The following is a 20,557-nucleotide window of genomic DNA, read 5'->3' on the forward strand; positions in this document are numbered from 1 at the left end:
TTACCTGTAAAAGCTTTATTTATGGTTTATGTTTAAGTCTGGTGTCTGGAACATGTACATATATATACACACATTTGTTAAATTAGTAACAAAAAGGACAAACATAAAGGGAGATTCTCTTTCTTCTCTTTTCAATCTTTCTCCCACTCTGCAGCCGTTCTTTCTATAGCCTAGTTTTGCTCATCCCTCTCTCTCACCCCCATGCTTGTTTTATTCTCGCATTTGATCATTCCACACCTCCTCTCTTCATCATAAAACCCTGGAGTCCAGTAACTTGAAGCCATCGTTACAGAGACTGTATTTCACTAGCTGCACTTTTTCAAAAACACTCCCGCGGTGCTGGAATGTGTTCAGCATTCATTTGTGGTATTGTGCTTTTTACACTTGCGTCCATTAACGTCACAAAGGATGTCCCTTTCTGTCCCTGGACTGTGCTTGTTTATATGTAGGACACATACATTATTTTTTTACACTCAGTAATGTCTGCAATAGTAATGTAAGCGTTCTCTCTGGCAACAGGGGTCACTGTTGAGCACTCTGCGTCCCTCACAGTCCTGCTCTATGTTCAGCAAGCGATATAAAGTCATTATGTATCAGTATAAGTTGACGTAATAAATATCTAAGTTTTAAACAAAATAAAATGCATTTGAAAACGGCAGAAGAGATTACCGGCGTCCCTTCTCAGGCATCTTCCCGGGCCTATGGATGACAGACTCTTCAGTTTTTTGGCTCTTTGACTGGCTCAGTGGATTTGCAGGTCCAAAAGAAGTCTCAGTGAATGACAGTAGATGCTTTTTTCACATGAATGAGAAAGCCCAATCTATCTAACAGCTGTAAAAAGATCAGTTCTCTTGTTACTCTATCATTTCATTTTTTTTACAAGATGATTTGATTAACATCATGTTTGCTAAAGGCATCACAGAAAAAAAATGTTGCAAGAAGCACCGTGTTTGTGCAAGGCTGGAGGGATGACCGCCACAGCGAAAGATTAAAAAAGGGGTGATAGAGGAAGAGAGCACAAGCAGAGAGGGAAAGGACCACTCCAGTCTTCCACTGTCTGTGATATCAAGATGGTACAATTGGGTTCTTTTTTTTTCCTCTTCCTTATCTTCTCTAGGCGTAGAACGTGTCCACTTTCACCGCCTGACAGAACATGGTCATGGAGAACACAAGCCCTAAAATCTGAAAACACACAAACATATAGAGGTTATTCAGTCCTTGCCATTTTAGTATTGATCAGAATCATAAATATGATCTTAAAAACCCCAGAGTGAAAAAAAACCCTAAATTATTTTTAAAAAATGGCAATGTAGTTTACTTGTTTACTCACTATTGCTGTGTCTCAAACAAGCTGATGCTCTAATGTAGACTAATAGGTCTGTGCAAAAGTCAGAGACCACTATTATCTATTAAATTACCAGTCAAAACGACTATTAAGCACAAGTTATTCATCTTTTATGATATGTTTTTAGAATCTTCTGTGAAGATTAGATGTACTTGCATAAGAAAGGGGAAAGTCAACAGAAAATATGTAAAAAAAAATGTTTCCAAAACTGGAGTTTCAAAAAATTAATAGAAGAAACAGAGAAAATGTGACTCCTAACAACTATGCAAGACCTAGCAGATCAAAACTGTCACCATCAGATTAACAGTACATAAACCTTTCATCTTCTGGGAGAAAATGAAGCTTCACTTTTGCTTCAGATGTGAAAAAATCCACAGCTGTTTCTATCTGTCCTTCCACTGTGGGAAGACAACTCAGCACTATGAGTCTGAAAGGATATGCAGCTGTCAAGAAGCCGTTACTTTGGGAAAGGAAATCAACAAAAAAGAAAGAAAATGAAATTTGCAAATCAAACCAAGAAGCTACTGGTGTTCTCAGAACAATGGCCTGACCACCCTGGAGTCCGGACCTCAACATCACTGAAAGTGTTTGGCATTACTCGGATTATGAGAAGCAGAAAATGCAACCAACTTTCAAGACTGAACTTTAGAGGTGTGGAAAAATATCCCTGCAACCGTCTTTAAAAGACTGAAAGCAAGTCTCCTGAAAAGAATGGAAGCTGTAAAAAAACATCTGACATTTTATTTTTAGTTATTTAGGCTTCATTTTAATATGTTTTATCTGCCTTTTTGTCCCTGGAAAACGATTAACTTAATGGAAGTTTTGAATGGAAGTTAAATAAATGTGGGGTGGTCTCTGATGTTTGCACAGCACTGTACATTGTTAATTTACTGTAGCTACTCCTGAGTCAAGCATGCAAAATAACATAAATAGCGAACTATCCAATAAAGATGTTACAGGGCCTGGTTGCCATGGGCCCCCCTACGCTGCAGGACCCACAGTGAATGCCCCACCAGCGCGAGTATTGATTCAAAACATCGACACAGCATTGTTAGGTAACCCATGCGGGAATTTCCTGACTGATGGCAATTATGCAGTTATGCGCTAAGTACCTGAGTTAGAGCTGCACACAGAGCAAAAATCCACAGAGCCACCAGGTTCTCCTGTAGCCAGCCTTTCACTCGCTCATAGCATGGCTGCGGGCACACACATACAAACACATTGAATTGCTGAGCAACACTCAATTCGGTCCAGTTTTATTTATACAGCAGTCTCAGAGGGGAACCCAACCCATCATCCTTATGATACAAGTAGGACAAGTTTATAAGATTAAACAGAGGCATTTGCAGTGAAAAATATATTTGAGATGAGCAAGTGATGAAGCTAAAAGTCTGTAGGAAAACTATAAGAAAAAGTGGTGGACTGATTGTGTCAGACATGTGCAGGATGCTATACAGGAGAATATGGCATGTAAGGAGGTCAATACAATGCTGTGAAAAAGTATTTGCTCTATTTTTGGATATTTGCCACATTACATGGTTTCAGATCGTCAAACAAAATGTCATATAAAACAAGAAGAACACAAGGAGACACAAAAGAGTTTTTAAATGATCATTTCATTTACTGAAGGAGAAAGGTTTTGCAATACCTATATCACCCATGTGAAACAGTATTTGTCCCCTAAACTTAATAACTGCAACCAAATGCTTCCTATAACTGGAGATCACTCACTGTGGAGGGATTTTAGCCCACTCTTCTTTGCAGAATTGTTTCATTCAGCCACATTGAGGGCTTTCGAGTATGAACTGCCCATTTAAGGTCCTGCCACCACATCTCAAGGGGGTTCAAATCCAGACTTTCACTAGCCATTCAGAGATAGACTTGCTTTTTGCCTCAGATCTTTGTCTTGCTGAATAACCTAAGAAAACCTTAGACTGGACCAGACATTCTCCTGAAGGATTTTCTGAGAGCAGAATTCATGGTTCCATCAGTTATGGCAAGTCACCCAGGCCCTGTTGGTATGATGTTCTTATTGTGGGATGCTGTGTTAGCTTTACACCAGATCTAATGGGACTCCTGTCCTCCAAATGTTCCACTTTCAACTTTGTTCCATGTTTGTCCATTCTCTCTCTAATGGTGGAATCATGAACACTGACCTTATCTGAGGTGAGCGGAGCCTGCAGTTCTGTAGATGTTTATCTGGGTTTTTTGTGTTTTCCTGGATGAGTCGTCGTTGTGTTTTAGAGGAATTTTGGTAGGGCAGCCACTTCTGGGAAGATTCACCACAGTTCTATGCTTTTTCCATTTGGAGATAATAAATCTCACTGTGGTTTGCTGGAATCCCAGAGCCTTATAAATGGCTTTGTAACCCTTTCTAGACTAATATATTTCAATAACTTTCCTTCTCATCTCTTCTGGAATTTTGTTTTTTTTTATGGTGGCGTGGTGTGCTGTGTGTTGAGATCCTTTAGACTACTTTACGCTGCTGGAAACTTTCTATTTAAGTGATGTTTGGATTATACAAGAAAATACTATATATGATTATGGAAGCATTGTATAAGTATCTTAAAGAAGTACAGCAATTCCTTTTTCATGAGGGGATTAACATGATGCACATTTTTTTGGTTACATCCGTACTAATCTTTTATCGTGGTTCTGGCTGTTATTATGATATTGTATTAAGAAAAAATGTATATGAGTCATTCTACAAAAACATCCATTTTTGTGTCCTTTGCATTTACAGATATATTACACTTGAAAATGTTAGGGTTACAATTTATTTAGATTTTATAATAAAACAATAAGTTGTTTTAACAACTACACCTTCTTGAGCCTCAATTTAGCAATATTGGTTTTAAATCAATTCCATAGAATTCCAAGCACCACAGAAGTGCTCATCCTCACAGTCATGTGTAAAGAGTGAGGCCATATTTTGAGGTAAAAAACATGTTTTTCTGCAATATTAATTGCAATAATCTAAACATGACTATGAAATATATGAATTAAATGACATAAAGAAAACAAATGCCAAATAAATATTATAAAATGTCTAACAAAAGCTGTGGTCCCCAGGAGTTGTGTCACTGGTGTTACTGCGTAACAAAAAATCTCTTATTTTGAAATAATAATCATACTGATGACATCACTTGACTTCCTTTTACCTATTTTCTGAGGATCTATGAAGAAGAGCACATAGTAAGTCCACTGTGTCTTTTCAGTTATTTTCTCATTTAGCTCATGATTTCATATTTCATGTGAAACAAATAGATTAAATTACATATTTTACTGGATATTCCATGATTGCCAACATGTGGTTTGATGCTCTGTAGCAGACATTTTGTAAAATGCATTTTTCATTAAAAAATGTCAGTGGTGTTACTGTCTCTGGTGTTATCTAAATTAGGTGTAACACCAATGAGGATTGGTAACACCAGTGACGCCTATGTATATATATATATATTGTTTCTACGCTCATTGTCCATTTTATCACTCCACTTTGGTGTCCCCTAGGCGCTCGATGTACTAATATAGGAAGTTACCCAGTACTTGAGTTTTTTAGACTGACACGTTTTCACTCCAACTCAAGTTGTTTTCAGGAGAATATTTTAACTTCTGCTTGAGGTCTGATTTCATTGAAGTAATGCTTCTACTTGACTATGAAGTTATTACTATACTACTATATACTACTATACCCACCTCTGCAGACTGTACCTGCAGATCAGACCCATTCCAGACTGATATATTTCAACTTTCCTTCTCATCTCTTCTGGAATTTTGTTGTTTTTTTTGATGGTGGCATAGTGTGCTGCATGTTGAGATCCTGTATCCTACTTTACACTGCTGGAAACATTCTATTTCAGTGACATTTAGATCCAGCACTGGCAAAAATCATGCCTGGGTGTGTCTAGTTTAATTTCTCCAAGTCATCAACTAAATTTGGTTAATTGGTTGATTGAGTAACTAAGGGGGCAGTTTCTTTTTCACATGGGGCCAACTGGTGTTACCCTTTTTCCCTCAATAATTGAAATGATTGTTTTAAAACTGTATTTTGTGTTTCACTCATGTTGTCTTTGTCATAATAGATATGGTTTGAAAATCTGAAACAGGTGTGACAAATTTGCAAAAAATAAAAGAAATCAGAAATACTTTTTTCTTGGCTCTGAACACTGTAGTATATTGGAGTCTGACTGTTGACCAGCCTAATCATTGCGGCCCTATCAGTGATGATACACTGTTTTATACAAGCATACGCACTCCACACCATGACAGGAGGAAAATGCGTTTCTTCTGCACAGTGCTGCATTGGGACACACTGTGCTGGCATCTAACTTGCATCTCTTATGACACCATTTGCTTGGCCAATCTAAATAATTCAAGACACTCTGATTTAATGTTCTGAAAAGGCAAACATGTCAACCCCCTTACTATGGCAAAAGTGTCTTAAAGGAACTTGCTCCAGGCATTGGCCATACAGCGCTGCACTCACAGTGGAACACTGCTGAAGATGGCAAAATCACAAAGCCTCTTCCATCTCTCTCACTTTCTTTTCCTCTATCCCTCCCTCAGGTCATTCCCTCTATCTCCTGAAGGTTGACTGACTGCATCTGCAGCCAGGACCAGGACAGCAGTGGCACTGCAGAAGATGCCCAGGGCAACAGAGCCTGAAAGCTCAGCATGATGAACAATTTTGAAAGGCCATGAAGTTTTTAAATCCATTTCACCCTAGTGGGTGTGGGTGCTTCATAGTTACATGTGCACACTTAGTTCAGTAAAATATTGATGGATTTGTACTTTTAAAGCATAAATTAATGTACTTTTGGAGTACTTTTAAAAATATCATGACAACTGCCAAAAATTTAGGGATGTAATTAGGGATGTAATGAAATTAGGGGTGTAACAATACAGCATATATTTTTACACACATGGGCATTGCAAAAAATATTCAACAGACTACAAGAAATGAAACTGCTGGCAGTTAGTGTGTTAGCTTGCAGTTAGCGCTTTAGTTCAGGGCTATAGGGCCTTAGCTCGGTTAGTGCATTACTTTACGTTTACTGCATTACATTGTGGTTAGTGTGTCAGTTCATATTTATCACAGTAGCTTGCGGTTGGCACAATTACTTCACATTTGTTGCATTAGCTTATGGTTAGCTAGTTAGTTCATTTTTGTTGCATTAGCTTGTGGTTAGCACATTAATTTACATTTATTGCATGAGCTCATGGTTAGCGCAGTTGTTCACGTTTGTAGCTTGCGGTTAACATGTTGGTTCACATTTACTCTAATAGTTTGCGGTTAAAACGCTGCTCACGTTTACCACATTAGCTCATGGTTAGCATGTTAGTTCACAGATAGCATGTTGGGATGCATTTAGCGCGTTACTTCATGGTTAGCACGTTAGCTTGTATAGTTATTCTACAGGAATTTCCTCAAAGAATCTCACTGTAGATTCAGACAACCACAATAGATACTATACTGCAAAAGGATACTATGCAAATACAGTATATACACAAGAAAATACTAAACATGATAATCACAATATTGTGTATCATAAAGTATTAAAGAAATTCCTTTTTCATAAGGGGATTATCATAATGCACATTTTGACATTTTTTGTGAATTGTTACATCCCTATTAATCTGTTATCATGTTTTTGGCTATTATTATGATATTATTTTAATATCCATGTGTATAAGGTACACTATATATATATATATTATATATATATATATATATATATAGTGTTCTGTAATTTTAATAGCATTAATATGTTGGTGGTTAGACATTTTGGGGATTTCCTTAAAAAAATTCCCTGATCACTCTTTGTATAACGGGCAGAGTCTTCATTAAGTTTTGCAGTCCGTTTTTTTCCAGTCTTAATGGAAATCATTTCTTTGGTGTTCCCCAGGTGCTCAATGTACGAATATAAGAAGTTACTCAGTTTTTTAGACTGACACTTTTTCACTCAAGTTGTTTTCAGGAGAATATTTAACTTCTGCTCGAGACCTGATTTCACTGAAGTAATGCTTCTACTTGACTATGAAGTTAGACTATACCCGCCTCCGCAGATCGGTCACAGCATACGGAAGTTACAGTGAGGAGAAGAAGGCACAGCAAGTGCCATCAGAATCTCTTCAGGTGCTATGCTGCATAGGCTAATAGCTGCCTTTGTCCCAGTAATCAAGCTGTTTCTTTAGTCACCACAAATCCACAGTTTTCTGACCCACTGCTGGGTTATAAACTGTCACTGGCAAGAAAACAGCGTCCTCTGTTTTCAGAACCTCCAACACTGTTTGTGTGTTGTTAGAGAGACAGGAGGAGGGTGAGACGAGGCAGCAGGCTGAGTGACGGGTTGCTGGCCCTGAGACGGCTGTGAGTGTGAAGTCAATAAGTGCAGGTACACCGAGCGCAGCAGGAAGCTAAAGCTGCTCTGGATACTGTGTGAAATTGATTAAAAAGTCAAATCGATGAGAGATCTTTGGGCTGTGTGTGTGTGTGTGTGTGTGTGTGTGTGTGTGTGTTTTACTTACCGCTGTCCACCATGTGCCAGGATTTTCCAGACCACAGTTATCACTATATTCCAAACAGCAGGAGTCAGGCACACGAGTGGCGTTATAGACCTCAAACCAATCTGTGTGATTAGTCACTCCACAGCAGCGGAACTAAGAGGGAGAGAGAGAGAGAGAGAGAGAGAGAGAGAGAGAGAGAGAGAGAAGAAAGAATGAGAGGGTAAGAGAAAAGGTGAAGAGAAGGAAAGTAAGACAGAGAGAAAGAGGTAAAGAGACAGACAGAAAGATAAGATGGTAAGATAGAGAGACAGGTAGAGAGAGTGTAAGCGAAAGGAAGAGGCGTAGAAGAGGAAGAGAGTGAGACAGAAGAAAGAGAAAGGGAGAGCAAGAGAAGAGAGAAATACAGTGAATAGGAGAGGGACAAGAGAGAGAGAGAGAGAGAAGAAAAAGAGAGCAAGAAAACAGAGATAGAGAGATATAGACAGAGAAAGAGAGGAGATGGAGAGAGACAGAGAAGTAAGCAGAGTGAAAATGTCTCTGAATCAGACTGATATTGTGGTGGAAGTGAGTTTTTTTTCATTGAGGTACATGGAAAATATTTATTTTGAGGTCAAAAGATCATGTGTGAGCTAGAAGGTGTTTTCTTTTTTTTTCTTTTCTCCTCCAGCATCTCTGCTTCATCCTGTCTTCCTTAGCCACACCAGCACTCCAATACAGGGAAAATCTCATCTGCTTCCAGTTGAACTGCACCACATCACCTTCCCGCAGCCGCTAACGAACGGCCTAAAAGCCATAATCCATGATTCATACACACCAATCAGCAGCACTCACACAGACACGCTCCTCTCCATCACATCTTTTATTCACCAGCTCGATCTGCCTGCATCTGTCTGCTCTGCTCTCTCAGCCACAGAGACAAACTCAGACACGTTCACACTGTTTACTTTCTGCCCTGTGCTAGTGGGGTATCGAGCAAACAGGACGGTTAAAGAGAGCTTTTCTCAAACCCTTAAGAGAGAATCCATCAACAGCAAACCTTTCTCTCTCTTTAGCTCTGTTTCTCTCTATTTACAAGCACCTTTAACTGCTGTTGAGACTGATTGTCTAATAGTGTGGAATATAAAGTTACATTGAAGGAGCTTTAAAAAGGCAGGTCAGCTAGTTGAACAGGTGTTTCACATGTTTCAAGAGTTTTATGCACAGATATCTTTTCTCAAAGCCTTAAGAGAGGCGCCGTCGACACTCCATCTCTCTGCCCTGCTGGTAAAAGATTTAAAAGTTGTCAGCCGAGGCGCTTTTACACATACATCAGCAAACAAAAGACACGGTCTTATCCATCCATAAACACAACAGCTCCAGAGCGCAAGCCCTTTGGCACACCATTAGCCATTTTTTATTCAGCAACAGAACACAGAAACATGAATAAAACAGCCACACACATACACACACATGCGGAGGCTGGTGTGTTTGCTGATCCCATCCATTTTCTCACCTCCTTTCTTTGGGAAAAGCTGTGGAATTAACATGAATAATACAATGAAAGGCACATCAAAGGCACCCAGAACAAACACCAGGTCCATAAGGGATTTTAACACATACCTTCTCTCTCTCTGTCTCTATCTCTCTCCCTCTCTCTCTCTATCTCTCTCCCTCTCTCTCTCTCTCTCTCTTTTTCTTTCTCTATCATTCATCCTCTTCTCTCTTCCTGTCTCTCTCCTCTTTGTCCATTGTCTCCCATATTCTCTGTCTCTCTCATTCTGTCTCTGTCTTCATCACTCAGTCTCTTCTCTCTCTATATATCTCTCCCATTCACTCTTTTCTCTCCACTCTCCTTTTTTTCTCGTTCTGTTATTCTTGAATTCTTTTTTGTGCTTGTGTTCTTTGTGTTTGTCTGTCTGTCTGTCAATCTCTTTTCACTCATTCTTTCTCAGTCTCTCTCAACTGCTCTCAATTTCTCCCTTTCTCTCTCATACTCTCTCTCACACCATGTCTCTCTCTCTCTCTCTCTCATATTATATATTATATTTATTATATCTATATATATTATTTATATATTATTTTCTCTTTCATTCTCTCTGTTTCGCTCTCTTTTCTCTCCCTTCCCTCACTCATTCTTCCATTCTCTCCCATTCCCTCTCTGTCATTCTCTCTCATAATCTCTCTCTTTGTCCGTTATCTCCCATATTCTCTGTCTCTCTTATTCTCTCACATATTTTGTCTCTTTCTCTCTATCCCTCTCTTTTTCTCTCTCTCTCTTTCACTTATTCTCTATAATTCTCCCAATTTCTCATTATCTTTATCTCTCTATCATTCTATAATTCTTTTACATTCTCTCTCTCATTCTCTCTTAAATTCTCTCTTGCTCACCTTTTCTATGTCATCATGTCTCATTTTCTCTTTCTCTCTTTCTTCTCTTTACCAAGCACCTTTTTATCACATTAGTGAAGCTGTTAAAGCTGTTCTTTTTATATGTATGTAATAATGTGGAATATGTAAAGTTGAAAGTGTGTTGAAAACAGTGACAGGTCATTTAGCTGAACAGGTGTTTCACACGTAGATAACTGTAGACATCATTGTGAGAAAGCTTTTTCACTGGAATTTGTGAGACTGTCAACATCCGCTCCACCTTTAAAGATGATCAAAGTAAAGGATGTTGCAGCACAAACTATCTAGGATGGAAATCCAAATGTATTAGTACATTTTTAATGCATCAGTTTTGCCAGGAGAGCAGTGGTGCATTTGTTTCCTCTGCACAGGTAATAAGAACAGACTCATTTATTTATACAGTGACATTAGATTTCATTATTTAAACACAGTAAAATCTTAATATGAGGGACATGTGGATCTCCATGACTTCAAATAGTGAACACTAAATTCAACTGAAACACTCCACATGTCCTTTCATACACACAAACCAGCTTGGATACTTACATCGGTCTGGACGATGCTCCAGGCATTGGTCAGGCCGATGTTTCCCTCAGTGCCAAAAAGCTGGAGGCCTTTTTTCAGATCACTTTGCGCATACTGGTCAATCTGCACACAAAAACATGCAAAACAAGCCAGTAAATTGGAGTGTCATTAGCTGAAGGTAAAAAAAAAAGTGGATTGAGCTTTAATAAAAGTCTGAAATGTCTGCTCTGATGACAACTGCATCTGGCCTTGACTAAGCACTTTGGTTTTACACAGAAAAGCACAGTGGACTGAGCTGCTTTCAGTGAGCTAGAAATGAGAGGCTCTATTTGAAACTGTACACCACTATATGAGCACTAATACCTGAGGTGAGTCTAGGTCATTTAGAATCTGTAGCATGCAGTAAATGTGGTCATACAATATATGGCCAAAAGTAACTGTTGAGTTCTGATATTCCAGACACACTCATTGCTAACAGGTGTATAAAATCAAGTATGTAGCCATGCATGTCCATAGACAAACATTGGCAGTAGAATGGGTGGCACTGAAGAGCTCAGTGACTTTAAATGTAGCACTGTCATAGGATGCCACCTTTGCCATAAGTTGCTTTGTAAAATTTTTGCCCTGCTAGAACTGCCCTGGTCAACTGTAAGTGCTGTAGACCGTAAAAATTACATGTCCTCTGTTGCACGACTCACTACAAAGTTCCAAACTGCTTCTGGAGGCAACATCAGCACAAAAAACTGTGTGTCAGGACCTTCAAGACATGGCTTTCCATGGCTGAGCACCTGCACACAAGCCTAGGATCACTGTGCATAATGCCATGCATCAGCTGGAGATGTGTAAAGCACAGTGCCACTGGACCTGAGAGCAGTAAAAACATGTTCTCTGGAGTGATGAATCATGCTTCACTATCTGGCAGTCTGATGAATGATCTCGATTTGGTGAATGCCAGGAGGATGTTACCTATCAAAATGTATAGCGCCAACAGTAAAGTTTGGTAGAGGAGGGATAATGGTCTGGGGGCATTTCTCAGCATACAAAGACATTTTAGATTATTACATGCTTCCAACTTTGTGGCAACAGTTTGGGGAAGGCCCTTTCCCGTTCCAGCATGACTGTGCCCCTGTGCACAAAGTGAGGCCCATAAAGACATGATGAGGAACTCCAGCGGCCTGCATCGAACACCTTTGGGATGCACTGAAATATCGATTGTGAGCCAGGCCTTCCAGCAAACATTAGTGCCTGATCTCACAAATGCTCTCTTAACCAAGTGGGCACAAATTCCTATAGACATACTCCAAAATCTGATGGAAAGCCTTCCCAGAAGAATGGAGGCAGTTATAGCTGCAAAGCGACTCCATACTAATGATCATGGTTTTGGAATGGGATGCCCAACAAGCTTGTCTTGTTTTAATGTTCAGGTGTCCCACATACCTTTGTCCACATAGTGTATTTGTATGAGTCAGGTGCTAGTGAAAGAACACAAGCACATTGTGGGGTTAATTAAAAATGATATACATTGCAAAAATAACATTACAAATTTGTGAGAGCATTGTGTGTGTTCAATATGAAATATAAAAGGGAGATTCATCACAAGCCAGCATAGGGAAGATCAACTTGAATGGTGCTAAAGAACAGACAAAGCCAAGCCATCAAACTCTGTATTATGAGCCCATTATTGACTATCAACACAAAATTAAATATTTACATGCCTAAACAAAACAAAAATAAATAAATAAATAAAATACAAATACAAATAGTATCCATGCTTTAACCCAGTGACACTCACTGTGTGGTTCATGGCATTTTAGCTAGTAGTTCAGTTAATAATTTGTATTTTACCATAAAGTGGAATTCTATTTATTTTTCAAAATCTGTTCATAGTTCAAACATTGTGATTCAAACAAAGTCTTGCAGAGTTGTTTGATGCAAAATAGTGCATTGTAGAGCAACTTATCAGCTCAGATTTCTTTACAGTGGGGGTGATGGGAACCAGGGGTTGCAATGTCCAATAGAGCATAATGCAAATATAGCCATTTTATTTATTTAAAATGGCCAGTGACTCTACATGTGTCTTCTATGCATAATGATCGCCTAATGATACCCTTAAAAATAAATGGTACAGTCAGACATTCAAAACAGTCCTGTTTATGGTTAAATTTATAAATCCAGCACTGAGTGAAAGAGCACCTTCTGAATTCCTTCTGACTAAGCAATCACATAACCCCAACACCCCCAACCCCGAGCTATCTATCAGGTAAACATACTGCTCCTTCAGCCAAGATCAAGCATTTGCCTTTATTCAGCTGTTCCCTAACGGATATATCACAAATATGATAAGGAGTATATCATAAACATGACACAGCTACTTGCTCACTCACTTATCTTTAGTTTTAACTGGTTAAGGGGTTCAGCTGTTTGACTATGATGTAATAAAAGAGAGGCTGTTAATGTGCACCTAAAAAAACAAAAATGGTTTGATATGTAGTGTGACTCAGCACCTCAACACCTCTCACAGGTCAATGCACACAGTCTGTAAGTAAAAGCAAGAAGCCACTTGAGGCCATGTGTTACAGTGTTCACGGGTAAGGGTGTTATTCAGAAACAATGGGAAGCAATGGGAGTAAAACACACTTAACTGTGATGAAATCACTGTAACGTATGGCCTCAAGTGGCTTACTGCTTTTAAAAATGGTAAAAATATAATAAAACACACAAGGTATAAATAAACAATTTATTATTATGTTATTATTAATAACAAAAATCAAGATAAACAAGTGTTCCGCCAAGAAATTCTTTAGAAAATGTCATTGTTGGACTGTTGAAAGATGACAAGAACATTCTGTTGCACATCAAAACCAGTTTCTTATGTCATCAGTATTTTCGGTGGTCCATACAAGCAACATTACAATCAAAGATTAATCCATTAACAGCAAAAGAACTTTTCATGACTTGGTGCGCTAAGAGAATACAGTTTTTGTGAGGCAGTTATAAGTGTGTAAATATTTGATGACTGAAATTACTGTGACTAGCTAAACATAACTCCGCCAATCAAATATCAGCACCTAAATTATCTGATTACACACATATATACACACAGACACAGATATATGTTCTGACCGGCTACTTCATTGAGTACACCTCCTTGTATCTACACTTATTGCACATTTTATCCGTTCCACGTACCATAAACATGAACTTCTATTCTATTTATACTTACTACTACACTGTATGTTGTGGGAAGACAAATTTGGCGGATTGGCTAAATGGACAGGCTCTCCTTGCTGATTCTCTCTAGAATGTGTGGTTTCTTTGAAAATAACAGCGCTTCAGTTCACTAACCTAATGAGCTAAACGTTACCTCTACCACATTTATGTAATACACAGCCTGCTTGCAAACTATAGTTCTATGCCAGTCCTATGTCTTTGAGAAGTACTGGCATAAAACAAGATCAAGTTAAAGACTGTCAGGTTTGCTTTCTACACTCGCTGTTAAAGAATGAATCCCCTAACAGTCTCCTACCCGGCTTTGCTGTCCAACTTGACAGACTCAATGGGCTGAGAGCGCGTATGTAATTGATTAGGTGCAGCTTTCTGAAGAAGCAGGCTGAAGGAGTACAGCTGTTCATGTGTACACCTTTCCCATACAGACATTACTCTTCTGAGCCTCTCAAGTCTAACCCCAGTGAGGGGCGTAGCCAGAGTTTTCACTATGTGGTGGTAGATCCAATGAATTTATTGGGGTGGCAAAGGAGGAATAAAACTGTGCATGTACTGGTGCTACATTATTAAAATAACATGGAATTGTGTTGAATTTATTTTTGCTGAAAGCAAACTAAAAGACAACTGATGGCAATGTGGCACATATTACTCAGAGGATCCAACCTGAATGATACTCCCAACAACCACCTGCAAGATCTGGTAGACCTGGTATTTTATTCATTCGCTTTTTAGTGCATTAGCATTAATATTTTGGGCCATAGAAGTTTCTTATTTAAACTGTCTTCCCGACAGGTTACTCATGAGTGAGCAATCTTTGGCTGGGTGACAAGCTGACCCAAGAACATACTCCATACTGGATTCACCTCAGACGAATCTAGCCTGAAGACAAAAAAGAGTAATTAGTTGACGTGACAAGTGATTGTAGCTGAGTAATTCTGGAGAGTTAACACATCTTAACTTAGCCTACTTCATATAATGTGGCTGAGGGATCCTGCTGTGTGTTCTGTGGCTGCTGAATGAACACAGCCAGCAGTGGAAATGAGAATACTGGCCAAATGATTAATATGGTCGTAATTCTGTGCAGATTAATAAAACAACAGTACTGTCTCAATTACCACATTTTTTAAATTTTTAAATTTTTTCTTTCTTTTTTTGCTAAGGTTCTGTAAAATATTGTTTGTTTCATTTCTTGCTGCCATTTTTACTGCTGACCAGTATTTGTAATATTTGGTAATCTTTAAAGCACGACAACAAAACATAATTACTGTACTATATTGATGTAGATGTTAACTGTACGTAATGCAAGACTGCTCAAGTGTTAAACATATCTATAGTTTTATATAACAGAATCAGAATCAGCATTCAGTCAAAAGGAATACCAAATAGACAGCTGACAAGATTACTCTAAAAAATTAATAGAATATCGTCGCTGTCCAACGAAAAACAGCTCCAAAATGGTAACTTTACAAGAGAGGGCAAAAACATTTACTTTCAATGTAATTTCATGCAATTTTGGAATATTTCTGTTGGTCTGTTCATAATGACTTTTTTTCACAATGTAAATGGTACTAGGCAAAAGTCAGACATCACTCTTCATTTATTTATTTTTAAATAAAGCATTTTATTATTTTTATTATATAATTTAATTTTAATAACAAACACAATAAAAAAATAAACAGCAAAAAAATGGAGTTTTCAAAAACTGATTAAAAGATACAGAGAAAATGGGATTCCTAACAACCACCTGCGAGACCACCAAAACTGTCACCATCAGATGAACAGCACTTAAAGAGAGAGGGGAGAAAATCAAGCTCCCCTCTCGCTGTAATTTTAGTCCATCCTTCCACTGTGAGAAGAACTTGATACTATGGGTCTGAAAGAATGTGTAGCTGTGAAGAAGCGATTACTGAAAATCTGATGACAGTGTAGGTAGTACAACTTTTCTGGTACCTGCTTTATTGATGACGGCTCGATGTGGTAGCACTGGCCGCCCTTTGCCTGACTCCAGTCAAAACTGTTTTATGTTTCCTTCTGTTGTGCTCATTGAGCGTTATTTAGATTCTTTTTTAACTGGTTAAAGATTCACAATGCTGTTTGATTTTTATCTACAATTAATAAGGACCGGATTTGTACTTAAACATTATTGAACACTCCATCATGAATCACGTCCCAGTGATAATCCCGTACAATTTTCCCATCACCAAAATAACCTATTCTAAATCATTCTCATTGATTTGCCTCCTGCAGTTAATGACAAGCCCAACAGCTCGTTACAATAATGGCAACGTGGCACGAATTACTCAGAGGACCCAACCTGAATGTCAATTAGGAAGTGTGTGTGTATGTGTGTGTGAGATAGAGAGAGAGTAAAGTGCAGGCTTATTTCCATAAAGAGATGAGTAAGTAATCAATCAGAGTGATTGGAAGAGAACAGATGCTGCTGAAGGTAAAAAAGGAGTGTCAACAGAGACCTGGACCATCACCCCCACACGGACACTCTGACACTCTGCACTGTCTGCCAGGACAGATCACTGTTCTACATCAGCTACTCTCTCGCTCTCACTCTCTTTCTTTCTCTCCTTCCCTGTCTTTCTTTTTCCCTTTCATTCTCTCTCTTCCAGGCTCTCTCTCTCTTTCTCTTTGTCATGGTCTTTCTTTCTCTCCTTTTCACTCTGTCTCCATTTCTCTCTATCTCTCTCTTTTCCTTTCTCTCTCTCCTTCATTGCTATTTTTTCTCTGTATCTCTACCTTTCACACTCTCCCTCTGCTCTCTATCTCTCTTTTTCACTTTCTTCCATCTCTTTCTCTCTCTCTCTTTCTGTCTCTCAAGCTCTCGCTTGCACTCCCTCATCCTCTCTTTCTCTCTTACTCTACATGTATCCCTTTTATTCTTTCTCTCTCTTTCTTCGCCATTTTTTCCCTTCCTTGTCTCGCTATCTCTTCCTCCTTTTCATTTTTTTTCTTTTTTGCTCTCTGCCTTGCATGCTATCTATCCATTTTTCCCATTCTCCATTTCATTTCTCTCTCTTCCTTTGACTCTCTCCCCTGCTCTCTCTCTCTCTCTCTCTCTCTCTTTCTCTCTCTCATGCATACACAATCCACCTAACGCTAGATTGTGAGCTGAATTATAGAGCAGCTCTCAGCAGCTCATTGTGCCGATTCAGTCAGTCTTAAATACAATAAACGCAGCTTTTGAACACCAACCATGATGAGATCTAATATGTAATATTAAATTAATAATATAGGGTTAATAATACAATTTAGATACAGCACAGGCTAGCCTCTGACTTCTGCACAGTAGTGTATGACTGATTTATGGTCATGAAATTACTGAGTTAGTGACAGATTAGTATATTCTATGTGCAGTGTAATGGGGCAGGGGCTGAAGTGACCATTGCGATGGGCATGAACTGCTGTGAACTGGTTTCACTACTGTTTACCATCCTGAATCCACTACTTAAGTGTTTTGTGGCAGGTTTTAGTGGCAGATAAGATGCATTCTGCCTGAAAAGCATGCATGGTGTGCATGAAACTGGCACTTTACATGGCAAGTTTTGACGGACAGTTTTGAACTTCAAACCGGACATAAATTTACAGCAGTGTCTCAAAGTTCTGCTGTTGAGACTCAATGGCAGCAGACATAGCAGCTTGATGCAGGCACAGGCCTCAGTCACATGCTGAGATATTACTTACCAACAGAATAACACTATTTCAACAGAATATAACCTCTCAGAACTTCTTCAGAGTTCTTCTACTGACTCCTATCACACTTTGTTATAACTTCTCAAATTACATTTTTAGCTACATCAGTTCATGTTCTCTCTTCCAGCTTGTTAATTGCATCACTTTCACCGCACCTTTTAAACCCTGCACCCAACATGCATAGCATAATTAGCAGTTGTGCGCAGTTTGCATGATTAGCAACAGCCTTAGTAAACTGAACATCAGTTTCAGACATAAGGCGAATGCATATTGTGACCACAACAAGGCACATTTTTGCTGCTCACAGATGTACATCAGGCTCTGAGTGTCACCAAAGGGTTACAGTATAACAATGAGGAAACACAGGTGAGTATAGCTGTGTGTACTGAAACAATCTGATCATCTACTGGTCCTGCTGGCCTTTGTTTCACAGCATATTTCACAGTGGCTAACATGCTGACTTGAACAGACACGATCAGGTTTGTTTAGTAAAGTTCATAGATTATTGCACTGCAGTGATCTGTGAGCCTGAATGCAAATGTGGTTTCATCCTCAAAGGTAAGGCTGCCCTGGTCAGCCAAGCCCTGTGATCGTATCCAGCGGTTTGAAATTACATTTCCATATAGTCTTCTTTAAATTCCACTCATCTGATCCTTCACTGGTTTTGTTTTGACAGTTTGTGTGATTCAAAACCTTTCCAGTATAAAATATGCACATTATGTAAAAGATGCTGGCTGAATGACATTTGTAAACAACAATAAGCAGCATCCTGCACCATCTTGCACAACCTTTTTATACTTGTGTAGTGTGTTTCGTCTGACAACTGGCTGAAACTTGGTCAGGCTACCGCTCGTAGTTGCAGTCAGTGATGCATCTTGGAGCTTTAAAAGGCCTAAAATGATGCTTCTTGCAAAATTGTGCTCCATTGTAAATTGAAACATGACAGTTAATCTAATGTCTAAGGCCCATGTGTCAAACACAAAACCCACAGATCTGACCCAATCCTATCCAGCCCCCAAAAGTATTTTGATTTTCTATTAACATTAGCTTGTCTTGCAATGCACTGCACTACAGTTCCCAGCATGCACAGCAACGTAATGTACGCTCCAACTCTCCTACCCCGACAACAATCTATGGGGCAGCGGTTACATTTTTAATTGCCCTTTTGGTGGTTGAATTTGACACCCCTAGTCTAAGGCCTTCAGTTCAGCTCTTAAAGGCCTACCCAATGGGAGAGCTTGCTTGGCTGTATCCACATAGATACCAAAGAGAAATAAATAAAATCAAACAATCTAATGGGCATTTATTGATTTAACCCCTTTGTTTCCAAAGGTATTACTACAATGCTTGTCAAGTTTAAATACATTTGTTCCCCTCTGCTATTCTGCAATGCAACAATTGGATAATTTCCATTCTTTTGGACAATAGATCGCTTTGCACTTCCTTAATTCTTTAAAACATTTAAGCTAAATTATGCTATTTCTAAAATGTTTTGAATATCGATTCCGGTAACACTTTATAATAACTAAGTTTATTAATCCATTAACTAACCATTAATACCTGTGAACAATTATTTGTTTATCAGAATTTGAAAATGTACAAATGTTTATAAATGATATTTCATGTAGTTGTTGATGTGTATATTCATATTTATAAGTAATGTACATTCTGTTTATCTATTCATTTACAACAAACCTATTCAGTAATAATTAGAGTTGTACAGTATCAGTTTACATATACAAATCACTGCAGCAAATTACTGAAACAAATAACTCTCTAATGGTGATCTATTTATGTAATCTCCAATATGCAATATGTACACCGGTTAGCCATAACATCAAAACCACCTCCTTGTTTGTACATCCACTGTCCAGTTAATCAGCTCCACTAACCATTTAGGTGCACTTTGCAGTTGAAAATGGTGGTGGCGTGTTAATGTGTATTACCCTGGTACGAGTGGTTTGGTGGGTTAGTGTGTGTGTCGCACTCGTACGAGTGGATTGGTTTGTTAGTGAGCGTTGTACTGGTACGAGTGGTTTAGATCAGTTTTTAAATGTGTCATTCTCCATTTGGAGTGGGAAACCATGTCACAAAGGTTGCAGGGCTTAAAAAGATGCTTGAAATATTAGGTACAGCTCCAAAAGTCAATATGTACATTTACACAGTTGATCTAAGATTAAAGAATATTTTCCCTTATGATTTTCTCTGATTTCTCTTTTTATCCTGTTTTATAGTTGCCCTGCATAAGTAAAACAGCTTGTCACATAACCAATTTTCAACATTTGAAAAACCTTTTTTAATATAAAACAGTATTTTAAGAGGTTTAACTTGAAATTTGCATAAAAAGATCCATGTTTACTTTTTATATCATTAACACTATACTACATCTAAAAAGTATGCATTTTATTTAAGAAATACAACTGTCACAGAGCTTGTGATTGTTGGTGTTATCAGGACTCTTATATTACATTTTACCATGGTATTTGCAAGTCTATTACACTGTTTCCTTGAGTTAACTCTCATTAGAGAGGAAGCATTTCAAGGCATGAGAAGGTGAGTCCATAGTTGCTTAGTATATTTCATAAATTTATTAATAATTTAGTTTTAACTGGTAGCACATAACTTCTATGTGTCACTGGTGTTATGTGCTTTATTGGCTAGATAATTAAAATTTGTCAAAATAATGCCATATATCATTACATAATAAATATATACATGAAAATAATAGTTGCACAAGGTCATCTGGCCGCCAATGAGTCAGCCAATTTACAAAATCCTCCATTTTAACCAGATTGTCACTGGTGTCACAGTCACTGGTGTTATATGAATATGGTATAACACCAGTGACTGTGACACCAGTTATGTTGT

General features: G+C 38.4%; 1 protein-coding gene across 2 annotated transcripts in view; it reads right to left on the reverse strand.

The window, feature by feature from the left end:
* tspan4a (tetraspanin 4a) overlaps positions 1 to 20,557 on the reverse strand; it is a 135,766-nt gene continuing 115,209 nt past the window's right edge. For both annotated transcript variants that reach the window (XM_036585430.1, XM_036585429.1), the window contains 4 exons: positions 10,784 to 10,885; positions 7,874 to 8,005; positions 2,458 to 2,541; positions 1 to 1,182 (listed from right to left, as the gene is read on the reverse strand). In XM_036585430.1, the coding sequence (XP_036441323.1) occupies positions 1,114 to 1,182; positions 2,458 to 2,541; positions 7,874 to 8,005; positions 10,784 to 10,885 (387 nt within the window). In that variant the 3' untranslated portion in view covers positions 1 to 1,113. The remainder of the gene's footprint in view (positions 1,183 to 2,457; positions 2,542 to 7,873; positions 8,006 to 10,783; positions 10,886 to 20,557) is intronic.

Source organism: Colossoma macropomum, unplaced genomic scaffold, assembly GCF_904425465.1.
Source record: "Colossoma macropomum unplaced genomic scaffold, Colossoma_macropomum, whole genome shotgun sequence".
NCBI classification, from domain to species: Eukaryota; Metazoa; Chordata; class Actinopteri; order Characiformes; family Serrasalmidae; genus Colossoma; species Colossoma macropomum.